Genomic DNA, 15,919 nt, shown 5'->3' with positions numbered 1-15,919 from the left:
CTACCAACATTTTTACTTAATTGTATGTAAGGGCTGAATAATTATATACATGTGCTTATTATTTAATGGTATAGATTTTATTTACTGTTGAAAAGTATGTATGTATGTAAGCCTATATATATATAGAATTAATATTTTACTTTGTACTGCTTAGGCTGAGATTTACATTTAAAGATTTTATTTAAAGTGTAGCTATGTTTAAGTTTAAAGGTATTGTTTTATATAGTGTATGCATTTTTATAATTGTAACTTTTGAGATATTTTGTGAATATGTAATTATTTTGTTGTTTTCAGTTTTACTATATACAGGTGTTAATTTACTTGCAATACTGAAAATCTTGTTTGACACCCATGATGGGCAGAGGAGAAATAGTCCATTGTGAAGTTTTGTGCTTAACAACAACCAAACCAATTTTTCCTATTAACAAATTGAATAAGGTTAAAGACAGATATGCTCTATAGCTCAACTCTTAGTGGATATAGATCTTGTAATTTGAAGCACATTCCATGTGTAAATTTGGCTTATGTGTTTTATTTTATACATAAATCAGGTTTTCTTTTGTAAGAATGATTTTAACTTTCTTTTAGGGTGCTTTTTTTTCAAATTGGAGAATCTTTATGTTAAGTAACTTGTATAGCTTGTGAATTTAACTATTAAGTTGTGAGTTTTGTTTAAATTAATTTAATTTACATTATGAGTAAGTTGATTGTTGTGTTAGATAGGTGGTTTAAATTTTTGTTTTCCATTCATTTAAGCTTACATTTGGGTTTTTCTTGTTTATAGATTAGCTTAATTTAGAGCAAGGATCATGCCAAGTTGATAGCAATTTATGTATTAGAACTTCATTACTCTTATCAGTTCAACTTGTACCATCGAATGCTTCCCTGTGTTTTTTATTCTATTGTGACTTCATTTTTGTGCACAAAAATTTTTATATGTGAATTTTCATTAGTATCAAACCTTTCTTCAAGGTGGTTCCTACTGTAGATTGAAGAGGTCATTATGCTATACAATCTATTATTTCTGAACCTCCAGTTAATAGGCCTAACTGATTTCTCTGTTAGAAAACATTTTTCTAATATCACATATAAAACCACAATCACATGAGTCTTCTCTCCTGTCATTACAGTTGATATTACAAATGAGACAATGTAATGATGGCCAACCTTTCATGTTGCACAGAATTTTAAATAATGATATTCAATACTAACATTGTACAGAATACTTTATTAGTTTGTATTTGTTGTGATTAATATTTATAATGCTGGTAAATAATTTTTGGATTAATTATTAAAATTGTACAAACTGTTTAGCATTGTTAGTTTACTATATTGTTAGGACTAACCTAAATTTTCTAAACTGGTGAAACTTGTAAGGCATTATTGGAATTGCTGTATAAAAAATCATTAACAATGAAGGTGCCTAATTGTCATTCAAAACATTCTAATCAGTGATGATTTTGGAGCCTGACCTCCATCTCAGTGACTCAGCAGTTAGCTCAATAGATTAAAATTTTAAAAATTTGTGGTTTGATTCTTGTGTTGGGCACAGCACAGAAAACCAATGTGCAGCTTTATGTTTTCACCTAAACAGACAAAACATTTCAGTTTTCTGTTGCATTAAGTTATGACATTAAATATTTCTGGTAAGTATGTTATGCAGTATTAGCTTAAATTTATTATACATCAGTTTTGTAGAATTTACTTACCTTTCATCAAACATTGTTATATATAAGCATTAAGAACCTTTATAGATCATAAAGGGTATACATTTCTGGACAACAACTGTTTTTAATTAATTTAAATTAGTCAATAAAAAAAACTTGTGGTTAGATGGATAAATGGGTTAAGTTTAATGTATAGAGAAGACTATAGTAACCTTTCTTATTACAACAGTATATCTTGTTTACACATTCTGGTCTGGTAAATAGACAACATTTACAACAGTATCTCTTGGTTGCTAATCCTAGTCTGATGAATGTTTAATAATGATCTCTATGGATTACTTTTGTTTGCTTTTTAATTTCCTCATGTTCAAAATATCTTGATATTCAGAAGATCCAAAAATAGATTATGTAATCAGTATGTTAGGTTTGTGTGTGTTTACTAGTTCTCATTTTGCTGATGAAATTTTAAAGTGTACAAAAGTAAAAACATGGAGGTAATTTGTTTGTGAAAATCAATAAAGACAGCTTTTGAAATTCACAGACTTTAGAGAAGTGTAAGCACAAAGCAAACTGTTAAGAAATAAAGATAAGACAAAAATAAATGTTATTCCAATTTGATATACAGCAGAAACCATTATAAAATATGGTAATTACATCTTACATAGATGGAGCATTTCATGTCTAATATGAACAGAGGCATTTAGTACAGTTTGGTTGAGAAGCAGAAAGGTGGCAAAAGACAAAGCATGCTTTGTGAAACATAGAATTCAAACTTGTATGCTCTCTCACCTTTGATCCTCAAATCTCATTCATTTTATAATTTCTTTCTATTTAGGTGGGAATATTTTGTATGGAACTGATACTGTTACCTTAACATTACTGTAATCTTTGTCATCCATCTTTTAATCTCGTAATTTGTTTTTAATTATTTGCATAGAGATTTACTGTGTCTATATCCACCAATAATATTAAGTCAGGGTTGATTGGACATCAGATATGTCATTAGATTAGCAAATAAACATAGCAAAATAAAACTTCAAACTATTACTGCTCTGTGAAATGTATATATGATACAAAGTTTATAAAATCTCCAGGTCATTACTGGTTGTTAATTTTCATAGGCTTAAAATTAACTTAGGCATCACCATTCTTTGTAACACAGTAATGTCTAAAACCCAGATCATATGTTAACTAAAAATATTCACTAAATACAGACTTTATAACCTAAGTTATTTTTTCAGCAGTTCTGAATTTTAGAATAGTTAAAAGTCAAATTTTCTGTAACTTAAATATCTAAAATGGTTAATCATAACTTTTTATGAATTTGTTGATGTGACCTTTCACAGATCAAGGACAAAGTCTGAAAATGACATTAAAAATCAGCTCTTGCAGAGAGGAGATTGCTTTTCTTTCCCAGTGAATTGTACATTTAAATTTAGTGGGAAAGAAAATCAATCTCATTTAAATTTACTGTGAAATCCTCATATCTCTGAACAAGATCTAATTTAACTATTGATAGAAAAACATAGAGAAGTAAGACTCAGTCTTAAGGTTACATACAGAAGGCCTTCTGTCACATCATTTCTCAGACTTCATGATGTACTTGAAAAAGGAAATATTGTGCTACTAAAGGAATTTAAAAATCACATTCATGTAAATATATTTAATTTAGCAATATCACTTCACTATTACAAATTTTATAAAAAGAAGATAGAGAACTATGTATCTTATCATATCTAAGTTCCAGTTTCAAATTAAGATTTGTTAGATATTTGTTCCTGGTCAAGGATCTATGTTACAAGCTCAAAGCACTTTCTGAGCAAAAAATTCTCCATACTTTTATTTTACTTATTTTTTTTTATTTTATTTATTTTTTTACAGAGTCCCATGCTATAGTAGATGTCACACTGGAGAGTAGGGATGCAGGATTCTTTTTGGATCATGGTCATTTAGAAGACAATGGTTTGCATAGGGGTATGACAAGTAAAAGTGAAAGATTCACCCTAATTTGCCCTTCTTCTACTGTCACTCTGCATGCACATTATGGGCCTTTTTCAGTAAAACAGACAGTAATGCCTGCACCGATAGTCCCATCAGTAAATGAAAATTGGAACTCTAGTCAGGAAGACTTTGGAAGTGAATCTGAGAGAATCCCACTGCTGGCAGTGCCTTCTAGTGGTGATACAGATATTATTGCACATATTGTAACCCATGAAGTTTACAGAGATCAACCTGTACTTCGTGTATTATTTCACAGCAGTCAGGCATCTGATCCAAAAAACCAGACAAGATTCCCATAATGTTCACAAAGGGACACTCTGTGTAGCACTATATGTGAGTTATCAGGAGAAACGACTGATGGCAGTTTGCAGTCCAACAGCCAGTCGTGATGGAGTTTGTCTGGGTGAGGTGGTTCTTCCTTGGGCTTGGTGGCCACAACTTCAGTCCCAGCCTTGGAAAATGATGAAACCATACAAAGCTACTGTCCAAGTAGAATATGCTGTTCTTCAGAGCTGCTCTCTGGAATGCAATGCCAACTCTCTCCCAGTTGCTGCACCACCTGGTGGTTCAAGCATATTTCTTGCTCATGTAGCATTATCTAACAGTCATGGAAGCTATGAAGAAGTAAAGAATGATGATGTCCAAATATTTGTTCCACAAGGACCAGTGTATCCTCGTTCTAAGGTTTATGTTCCAGTATATCTTCAGCCAAATCCAGTTTATCCCTTGTCAGTTTTTGTTATCAGGTAAGTTTCAACACTAAATACAGTACTCAACCAACAGCTGCACTGTTTTTATATGTAAAAACTTAAAAGTTATAAAATAATGAATGAGATAACTTGTACTGTTATTATATGATTTGTACTTTGAAGTGTCTAAATCACAAGCATATATTTGTAATGGAAACTTAACCTTCTGACATTATTCCTCATTTATACATGTGTTATGAACATTTAAAATTCTGTATAGTATCAGTCATAACTCCCAATCCAACTATAGAATGAAAACTATGCAAAAATTGGGAGACTGCCAGCAGAAACATTAAATAAGCATCTCTTATCATACATTTGTGAATTGTACTCATGTATCATTAGCAGTTACCATGAAACAGTTTATTTCAAAAGCAATATCATCACATTACTACTCATTAACCACTGGTAACCATTAAGTCTTTAGTCACAAGTACATCTTCCTGCAATGTGGTATTTTAGTCACTAATATTTGTATTTCAGTTCCAGTTAATTACAGTAAATGATCAGGTAAAGCCAACATTATCCAAAGATTCTGCAACTTTCAACATAGTTAAAACTGAAAAATACAGGGTGTTTGGAAAGTTACTGTGCAGTTTTGTAATCATATTTTATTCAGTCTATTTCAAGTCAGCAACTGATAGTGGTGTTTAGAAACAAAAGAAGGATCCAGGCCTGTATTGATGTCAACAGGGGTCACTTTCAACATTGTTTATAATTGTCATTCATATTTACATCCTGTATTCTATATTGAAATATGTCTGTTAATAAATATACAAGTGCACAAGTACTGTACAAGTGGAAACATTTAATGTTCTGTTAAAGACAATATTGTAAGTTTGAATGGTTTATTAAAATAATATTTATATAAAAATATACAGTAGATTTGAATGTGTTGTTAAAGACAAAATTTCTCTTAAAAATACTGCAGAACTGTATACTGTTGTAAAGACAATATAATTTTCTACAATGTTAAAGACAGTATTTTTCTTAAAAATGTTGGTGATCTGTATGCTTTGATTAAGAACTTTCCTCTTATTATAAATATTATTGGCTTTAATGCTCTGTTAAAGACAATATCTTAAAATATCTTGACTTGAATGTGGTGTTAAAGAGAGTATTATTACCTGTTATGTTCTATTAAGATTTTATGTTATGTTCTATTAAGATTATATGTTATGTTCTATTAAGATTATATGTCAAAAACAGTGCTAAAATGTTCTGTTAAAAATAATAATTTTCTTAAAAGTCCTGTTGGCTTGAATGCTCTGTTAAAATATAGTATAGTCTGACACAGAACATTAGAAGTTATTTTTTATACATAATTTTTATCAATGTAATATTGTTTCTATCTAAGTTGATATCAAAATAGTAAATTATATTTCCATTATAAATGCTATAATTAAAGCTGTCCATGATATATTCCAGTGTTTATTTCAAAAGTATAATACCAAACAAAAAACATTCTGTTAACCTCAGTCAGTATCAAACTTATGATAAACTGTACACATTTCTGTCATGTGTTGGAGTTTGTTCAGGTTCTTGTTGAAAAAGAACATAGCACAACAACATTCGAACAAATGTTTTAATCACAAACTGTAATTGTAAAACAAACAACAACTTTGACTCTAATATAACCTACATAAAACTGAAGAAACTGTACCTATGATAGATGTATTTGCTAGTTTTGATCAATATTTTTAATGTGGAAGAAACAAACATACACTTAATAAAACAAACACAATAGTTTCATTGTTTTTTACTTATCCTTTGTGGTATTGAGCTCAGAGAAATAGAATTTTGCAACAACTTGCAAAATGTGCTTGTAAAAAAGATCAAGTGTTAACTATATGAGGAAAATATAAATTTTTAATTCTACATCCAGCATGCAATTACAATTTTGTATGGTAAACAAGATACTATATTAGAAGTTTGAAGAGATTAATGATGTAAGGAATTTATTGTAGGAATTATATCACACAAATGCAGGTCTTAACTTCTTCAGCTATATCTTAAAAGTAATTAATGTCACACACACAGAGATCATTAGTGGGATTAAATTTAAGAAGTAACTTCAAAAGTTTCCACATGATATTGTTAGCATAACTGAATTTAAGAAGTAGCTGAAAAGGTCAAGTTGCACAAATCTTAATGATTTTACTAACCTTAATAAATAACTGAAGAAGTTGTCACAGAGATGCTATTAAAAAATAAACTTAAGAAATAACTGAAAGAATTGAGTCACTGTTAAGCTTGGAATGTTGGTGGAAAAGTAGAATAACATATATTAATTATTCTAATAATATCTTTCTTATACTACTTTTCCACCTACATTTCAAGCTTAACAGTAACTAAATTATTATATCCAAAGGAATTATGTTACACAGATCTTGCTAATTTAACTAACCTTAAGGTGTAGCCAAAAAGGATTCTATCAGCAAAATTAAATGCAAAATTTAGCTTGAGAATTACTATTACACAGACTTAATATTTTCTTACACTGAAAATGTATTTCTGATAGATGCTTACCTCTTCTCACATAATAGATATTCTGAACTTGCCATCCTTTATATGTGCAATTTTTGCTTGCTTTTTTTACCCACATACATTCACATAGTTTTTCATGGCATAGCTACATTGTAGCATACAAATCCTCTATATTGTAGAGCATTATCATCACTTTGAGATTAAGCACAAAAGATGCACTGGAAGTGGGGAGGACAGGTGGGAAGTGGGAAGAAAGTAAATATCTAATGGAAATAGACATTCATTGTAGGAAAATATTAACTTCTGATATGAATAACTTATTACTACTTATGTAATAGCGAGAATCCCTTACTGAAATGGTGGAGGTGCTAGTGGAAAAGTTGCTAAGATGAAATCTTTTTGAAAGGCTGTTATAAAAATACATGTTAATAAATGTGGCAGAAGAGATGCACATGCAATCTGTAATTGTATACGCCAAATGATGTAGAGTGGTAAGGGCACATCAGACCATGTTTGGTTGGTCAACTCCAGTCCAAAACTATGGGGTATTGGCTATTTGTCTTTCAGTTTGCAGTATGATGAATGTTCTAATTGTCTTCTCTCCAGGAAGTGGAAGAGAAAAACAATTTGCATTCTAACAACCAAGGCAGGGCAAATGTGTATATACCCAGTACACAATCAACATCAGCCAGTGGTAGGAAGGGAGCATGCAAACATGGTGTGTCATCTCCAGTCCAAAACCAAGTGTTATTGGGCATATGTCATTTGATCCACAGTAGGAAGAGGGTCCCTACCAACCATGTGTGAGTGCTTATGTTGGCTGGTGCTGTGCCAATCAAACAGCAGAATACCTTGGAAACATCCAGGCAGAGGTGGGATGGAGGAATCTAGCCAGTGGAGTGAACTGCAGTCTATGGTAGAAGGAGAATATTCACCATATACACCAATAAAATGCCACTACCCTATTCTTAAATGAGTGGAATTGGTTATATTTAGGAGAAAGCTTCCATGATTCACCTCCTCAGAAGCTAGAGACTGGGAGAGGGATAAAAAACAATGTGGTGGGGAATTTGGAGGAATGTAACACCATAAGACATTACAGTGGGTAAGTATACATGGACAGGCACTACTCACCATAGAGTGGGATTCAGGAAAGGAGAATGGGCCACTGGAAAGGAAATGAATAAATGAAGAACTTACCCTTTCAGAGTCAAAATGGTAATGGTCAGCAAGCAACTGCCAGATGAGGAGGAGATAGCTAAATGATGTAGATATTGGGCTATGAATGTGTGAGACCCATGCCATCAGCACAATCTGTTCTAATAGATGATGGAAGTGGGTAGTCAGGGAAGAGGTGAAATGATGTATTTTATGGGAGGAGGCTTGGAAAATGCAATGGAAATTATTGGATAATGAAGCAAAGCAAGATGAATAAACTAGTAGATCCATCTGGTAAGGAAGAGAGGAGAAATATCAAAGGCAAAGGAAATATTCCAGCAAATATGTCTAACCTAGAATGACCACATGTGAAGAGGAGTAAGAAAGACATCTTGAGAGAGAGGTGGTACAATAAACTAGTGGCCAGATGTTCAAAGAGAGAAAAGATAAGGGCATGAAGGACCACATTGAGATACCAATCATGTAGGGAAATCTGATGGGGAAGATAAATCATAAAAAAGTAGCAAAACAAGAGAAAAAGGAAAGGAGAAATAAAATTGGAAGGGAGAAGGAAAAAGGGAAAAATATCAGACAAGACCACCCCATAGCCTGCAATGGTGGAAACTAATAAACCATTGCCAAAGAGCTGAGTAAAGAAATCAGAAAGGTGATAAATACTAGGTTGGGAAGGTGAAATACCATGGCAAAAAATCAACTCTAGAAATTGAACCATTTCCTTTGGTGAACATTCAAGGAAGAAGGGAAGCCTGAGTGAGGTAGAAAAGATCCTACCAGCATGCAGAGCCTATATTGTCTTGTGGGGACCAGACAAAATCCATGTATAAAGCCAGAGTGTGATAATGGCATGATGAAATTTGGTGGAATGAGGTTGATGTAGAAAGGATCAGAAGTGGAAGAGGTATGGGAGGAGATGAATGAAGAAGATTCAGGATCAGAAGCTATGGTAGAGCAGGCCAGAATGGGGGTGATTAGACAGATTTGACGTGGGGTGGCTTTGATAAGGGAAAGAACACACAGAAAATGAAGGATAGGAAAGTAAACATAAAGGTAAAGATTGGTCCAATATTGACTGAAGGCACAAAAAGGTAAAGCAATTTGGTTGGAGATTGGTGGCAAATGCATCCAGAAGGCATGATCAAAATTTTAAAGTGAAAGAAACCACTCTAATGATATAACCAAATAAAGATTTAGATCACCCAGGATCAAAGCAGAAAAGGTGATTCTGACAATGGAAGAATTATCACTGTAAAAGAAATTGACACACTGTAAGAAATTCCAAAAAAATTTATGTGGAGGGAAGATTTGATCACTGTCCAATGGCTGGAGATCTTCTGAGGACCAAAATACACTCCCCAACCTGTAAGAGAAGAATCTTTAAAAATGTGCAAGTCAGGAAGAAACAGAGGAATGACAGTCAAGGTGTTGTTTCTGTTGAGCCACCAAAGCTTACTTGTATAGAAGGAAGGAGAGTAAAGTGCAAGTGGTTTTGACTGAGATTATAATGATCATATAACACCCACTGAAGAAAACATGTATGCACAACTTGAAAGCCAAAGTCCCCAAAAAAGAAAGAATCTCACACATAGGTAGAGAAGGAAAGAGCTTGGATTTGGAAACCAAGACCTCCATTGATTTCCAACACACAGGAGAATACTGGGCTCTATTGAGGTAAGTGCTAAAAACACTCCCAAATATGTAAAAGATCATGTGAGGGTGAAATGGAACAGGAATCAAACAAATGTGGGGTCAAGGTATGCTGGCACCTGAACATAAATGGGCAATAAACTGTTCAGCATGAACATGGATATCAGGAGAAGGGTGAATCAGATAATCTGAAAATGGTGTAGAATGAAGGATGGAAGAGAGGAATTGTATGACAAAGTTAATAGACGATAAGTAACATACCAGAGAGGTCAGGTACAAAAAACCAGTGAAGAATAAGAGAAATCTGGAGAGGTAGCACTGGATGTTGCTGTAGTAGTATGGTGGTAAAAGGCTGTTCAGTAGTCTCTTTGTCAGGACTAGATCTTCTATGATTGGGACATTTTGCTGTGGTTTTGGGAATGTAGCAAGAAACAAGTTAGCTTCCAACTAATGATGCACTATGGTCAAAATGTCTTTAAGAAAGCATGGAGCCCAAAGCCACAAAAGTAGCAAGTGGTTGTGGATCAGTAGTAATCAGATCCATGATAGAAGTTTTTATAGTATTAGTAAAGTGAGAGTTCATTATTTAGAAGTGAAAAAGAAAAATATTCCACAAATAGATAGATAGTAAGCAGCAAATAATTTACAAACTAAGAGTTGTCAAAACACATCAGAATTAACTGAAAATGCACACAAGAATTGTAACTATAGAGCAAAAGTTGAGCATGACTACATATTAAAATGGTAAATCAAGAAATAATGTTAGTACCATACAATATAGAGGGAGGCAGATGCACTAGGAAGGTGTGCCACATTTCTGTTTGTGGAGGGTTGTCACATAGTCATTTGCATGCTATAGCATAGCTATACCAAATAAAATTACTTGAGGGTAGGTGAGAGAATCAAGGCTAGTGGCAAGCAAAAATTGCACATATAAAAGGAAGTACAAGTTGAGAAAAGCTATTGTGTGTGTGTGTGTGTAGAGAGGTAAGGTATTGTATTAGAACTCATTGTTTGAATAATCCTAAGAAATAACTGAAGGAGTGTTACACAGATCTTAGCTTACATATGCTTTAGAAATACTCAAAGAAATTGCTTCTTGGAGATTTTATTACTGTAACTTCAATTTCTGTTAAGTTGTAGCTGAAGAAATTGTGTCACACATCTTATTAGTTCAATTAAACTTGATAATTAGGTGAAAAAGTTGTGTCACAACTCTTATTACTATGATTAAAGTTAAGGAGCAGCTGAAGAAGTTGTCAAACAGATTTTATTAGGTCAACTAACCTTAAACAGTAACTGAAGCAGTTGTGTCACTGATCTGATTGGTTTGAATAAATTTAAGAAGTTATTAAAGTTTTTCATACAAAACTAGGTGCATAAAAATGAATTAATCAGTTATTTTCTGATGAGTATTATTGAATATTCAACTTCATTTAGTCATATAATTTTTTTGTTGATATTCGTGAATATGTTTGTATGAAATAATTAAAACCATAAATATAAGCCCAGGCAATTTCATACAGTCATATGATAATATGAGTTAAGTGAAATTTTTATTTGCAGAACTATATAAACTATTCAGTATTATGGCTGTTGGAACCAGTGTCAGATCAAGACGATCGCAGGGCTTAGGTACCTTCTGTTTGTAGGCCCTAATGGCTGTAAAACGTTAGACAAATTATAGATATATAAATTAAAAATTCTGGTTTGAAATTTAAGTATTTATATGCATATAATATATGCTTGCTGTTTATAGGTGTTAATACACTGTAGTTAAATATCGACTGTATACTTATGTGAACTTGAGTACACAAACTAATGGATATATACAAAAATCTGTAGTATAATTTGAAGATGTAATAACGTTTCTGCAGTAAAATTTGTATTTCATTTTTTTATGCTTATTATTTTTTGGCCCTCTTATATTAACTTTTATGGAAACTTTTCATAGGCCCTAGGTACTGCCTCTGTTGTACCTAATAAATAATTTGGTCCTGCTAAGCACAATATACCTTCAGAACATTTATGTGTTTTTTTTATACTAGCAGATTTCCATTGTTTAACTTTAAATATATAAGTTTTTTACCAGGGCTCGAGTAAGAAGTGGCCTTCGTATTTTGGGTGCTCAGGAAGCCCTCCTCTCCAGTTGGCGCATATCTGTAGACTTAAACACAAAGCAGACCGTTGCCACAGTGAAAGCATTTATCAAGGATTCATCCTTGTATGAACATGATGTAAAAAGCACAAGGTGAGGTAAAATCAGTGAAGGCCCAAACATTAGCTTGATAAAGAATTATGGTATATTGTAAAAAGTACATAAAATAACAGTGAATGTGGATTGCCAAACAAATTGGTCATTTTGATAATGTGTAAAATTTCTAAACCATCATGTTGAACTTTTAACCTTTATTTTTTCCTTACTGGACAGTGTCATCACATTGTACTGAAGTTTAAACCCTTTTCCTTTCTAACAATATCATCATATTCAGCTGTACAGGTGTATTCTAAACTTTTTCTACACTGATACATATATACTTTTAATGATAATTGAAGTTTACTTGAAACCTTTAGATACAGTGATAATTTAGTGGTGATCTAGTTTTGGTTAAAAGTGTTTTATATACTGGTGCATTAATTATTATGTAAGTTTTGTTGTGTGCCTTGAACTTCATATGCTTGTTTATTATCATGTTAATTGTGTTAAGCAATATGCCCAACTTTAATGCAATGACATTTTGTATCAGAGAGATTTCTTTCTTAGTTATAGCTTTCATTTACAGAATAAGAGGAATGTTTCAAATTAATCTTTTGCAGTGGGCTTGGTATAATATGCAGGAGTTCATCTACACATCTACACACATTAAGCATTTGCACTATAATTTTTGATATAGCATGTGCATTTTCACAAAATTTGGTAGTTTTTTACTAAAAATTACTATTTTTTGTACACAAACTATCAGATTTTTAATGAAATCTTTTCATAAAGGTTTGTTTGGGAACATATCTAGTATGTTTCATTACTAGTCCAAATGCAAAGTGATTTCATGTTATGGTTAAAAACTGTTCTTTGTCCCAGCTATTATTTGTGTAATCCCTAAAACCTAAATTCGTTTCAAATGCCTGTTTTCAGTAGGACTTTATATTTTTTGTTATTATCTATACCCTATGCGAGGTCTGTCAATTGACCATCCTTGTAACCTACATAAAAAAAGAATAAGGAAAGAAATATGAATTATGCTTTTCCTCATTTTAGAATGACTACACATAACATGAAAATTAAAATCTTTATTTGAAGTATCTTATGTCTCATAATGCTATATATTTATTATTGTTTTATTATACTAACCATTCAGTCATGCCAAACCAACATAACATAGTTTGCATTGATGAGGTGCACGTGCACTCGTTGCATATCCAGTAATATAATAATTGATCTTTAGTCTTCACTGTCTCGGCTGTATTTTAGTGGACTAGTATTTTGTAATATGCACTCAAATTTCAATTATTATACATTATATGTATGCATATAATTTATTACTATTTATAAATAAGCTATTAAACTTATTTCTGTTAAAATATAGAAGAGTAATTAAAGAAGTAAAGGAAATAATTATCTTTTCTAGCTATGACCTTTGTACTCGGTTGTTGCTGCATGTAGGTTGCTAAGCCTTTTAAGATTTTGCACATCGAAGATATCAAACAACATTGTTTAGGTTTTATATATACAGTTGAATAACCAAAAAATCTTAAATAACTACACTGATACCATAGAATTACATAGTATTAAGCTTAGTAACTAAGATGTATTTAGATTTCAAAAAATATGAAACATTGAGCAGACTAAAAAACACAACTTACCTTCTTGAAATCTTGGCTTGAAAGAACGTTGTAGTCATTTCACAGATTAAGATGTCTTAGAAAACCATAAGGAGACATTCTAAGCTGTCAGTTGGTTATCCACATGTTATATATTGAAGTAAGTGTATATAAGGGGTCATTTCCAAAAATTGAAAGAGGTGAATGAAGCCACTGTGCTTGATTCAGTACATAAACCATATTTCCTCAAAGTAAAAAGATACGTGGTTCATATATTAGATTCTAGTTTGTCAGTATTGGTAATTTGGGCTCCTAATCTGTACAAAACTATAGACTAAGTATTTTGAAATCACAAACATCTAATTTTAAACAGTGCTGCATTAGACATACCATATGACTCACTAAAATCTATATTTAGGTGTGTTATTTTAATGTTTACTTTTTAAATTAAAGCAATAACTCGTATATAATATTAAAGTTTGGATTATAATCTATAAGTAGATTTCAAGCTTATTGACATAAATTCATAAAATAGCAGTTCAATAAAATTTTGAATGCAAGTTAATGAACATGATGACATGGCCTTTGACCCATGACCCAATGAGAAAGGGTTAAGCTGAAATGTAGCTTCCAAGCCAGTTATTCTAAATGATGGGTCCTTTGGCTTTACATCTAACAACAAATAACCTGTTTGAGAAAGACTGTGGTATAGCCATAAGTCAATCTAAGGTTTGGTAATTTGCCTTGCTTCATATATACATGCTAAATCTAGCATCTGTGGTTTCACCCTTATTGTGTGAAGTTGATATGCCACCTGCATTACCATATACAAATAGGTGTTTATAAGATGTGTGAAACATTTTGTAGGTCTTTCTACAAAACTTCAAGGCTCATTTCAAACCATTTAAGCAAAAGTGAAAATTACCTTTCATGTTAGAGATTAATAAGAAAGGGATTAAAAATATCTGATGGTTATAGGAACATTCTGGAACCTGTAATCTAGTCTTGTTAAGTCTCAGGAAAATCTGTTACAATTTATATAATTGCACTATTAACATTAGCTTTTAAATTTATATTTACATGTGAATCTAGACACTAAATCTCTCATGACATCAGTGTCAAGAGTTTTAGTTGCAGAGTCAGGGAATGAAAGGAACTTGGCAGGTTTTTTTTTTTGTTTGTTTGTTTGTTTGATGAATAATGACTCCAAGTGGAATTCTTCAATGAAGATACATTTTTCAATACAATAGGAACTTCTTCCATTAATCTAGCCAGTTTGTTATCTTAAACAAATGATAATACTAATTTGCACAGATTTTCTGAATTTCTGCTGCATTGCTTTATCTAGAACCCCTCTCACATCACGTATCTCTGTCATACATTTCACATCATTATTTAATGTAGTTTCTTGTCTAATGTGTTTTTAGTGTATATTCCTCATGTAATATCCTTGTTATATTTAGTCTGTTCTCTCACATATATTTAGTGTATATTACAAGTTGTTTTATTTAGTGTCTTATCAAATGCATTTTTAGAGTATTTTCCATCCCATTATTGTTTATAGTGTACATTCTATGACTGTGTTATCTAGACTGTTGTCTCACATACATTCCACACTATTGTTTATCGAGTCTTTTTTTATAACAAATTTCTTGTGTTATATTAAATGCCCTTCTTTTATCTATTCTGTTATTGAATGTGTTTCTTGTTTCTAGGACACATTCTACACTGTTGTTTTGTTTAATCTGTTGTCTTTTGCATTTCTAGTGTGTATTTACATGCTGGTGTTTAATCTAGTATTTCTTATTAATGTGTTACTAATATACATGGCATGGTGGTTGGAACATTTGACTTACAACTTTGGGTCAAGGGTTCATATCCCATAACCATACAAGATTGCACTTTCACCTTAATATTTGATTATAGTAACCCAAGTGTTGGCAGTGGGTAGTGTTGAATATCTGCTTTACCTCTAATTTATCTCTTCTAAATTAGGGACATCTAGTCCTTCAGTAGTTTTATGTGAAATTCAGCAATATAGTGCTCATTCCACACCAGTGTTTTATCTGTTGTTTGTTGCCTAATGTATTTGTATTGTATATTCCACACTGTTGTGCTGCATAGTCTGTTATGTGATGTACTTCTGGTATATATTACATGCTGTCGTTCATCTTGCATGTCTTATTATCATGTTTTGTTTGTACATTCTGCTGTTCCTAATTGTCAGTTGAATGATGACTTTCCATTGTAGATTAGAAATTAAATGTACATATCTGTCAAACAAGAAATAATTCTATATTAACTGAAAATCAAGCATTTTCATGTGTCTCTGTTTATTATTCTGGGAAATATATTTTACATTCAGTAGTAAGT

General features: G+C 32.0%; 1 protein-coding gene across 1 annotated transcript in view; it reads left to right on the top strand.

The window, feature by feature from the left end:
• The window catches only part of LOC143244695 (transmembrane protein 132E-like), a 42,981-nt gene that overhangs the window by 9,523 nt on the left and 17,539 nt on the right, over positions 1-15,919 (top strand). The window contains 3 exon segments of the mRNA XM_076489810.1: positions 3,549-3,954; positions 3,956-4,414; positions 11,820-11,978. Coding sequence (XP_076345925.1) covers positions 3,549-3,954; positions 3,956-4,414; positions 11,820-11,978 — 1,024 coding nt within the window.

Source organism: Tachypleus tridentatus, chromosome 2 (genome assembly GCF_004210375.1).
Source record: "Tachypleus tridentatus isolate NWPU-2018 chromosome 2, ASM421037v1, whole genome shotgun sequence".
Taxonomy (NCBI): domain Eukaryota; kingdom Metazoa; phylum Arthropoda; class Merostomata; order Xiphosura; family Limulidae; genus Tachypleus; species Tachypleus tridentatus.
This window is presented reverse-complemented; position numbering and strand designations above follow the sequence as displayed.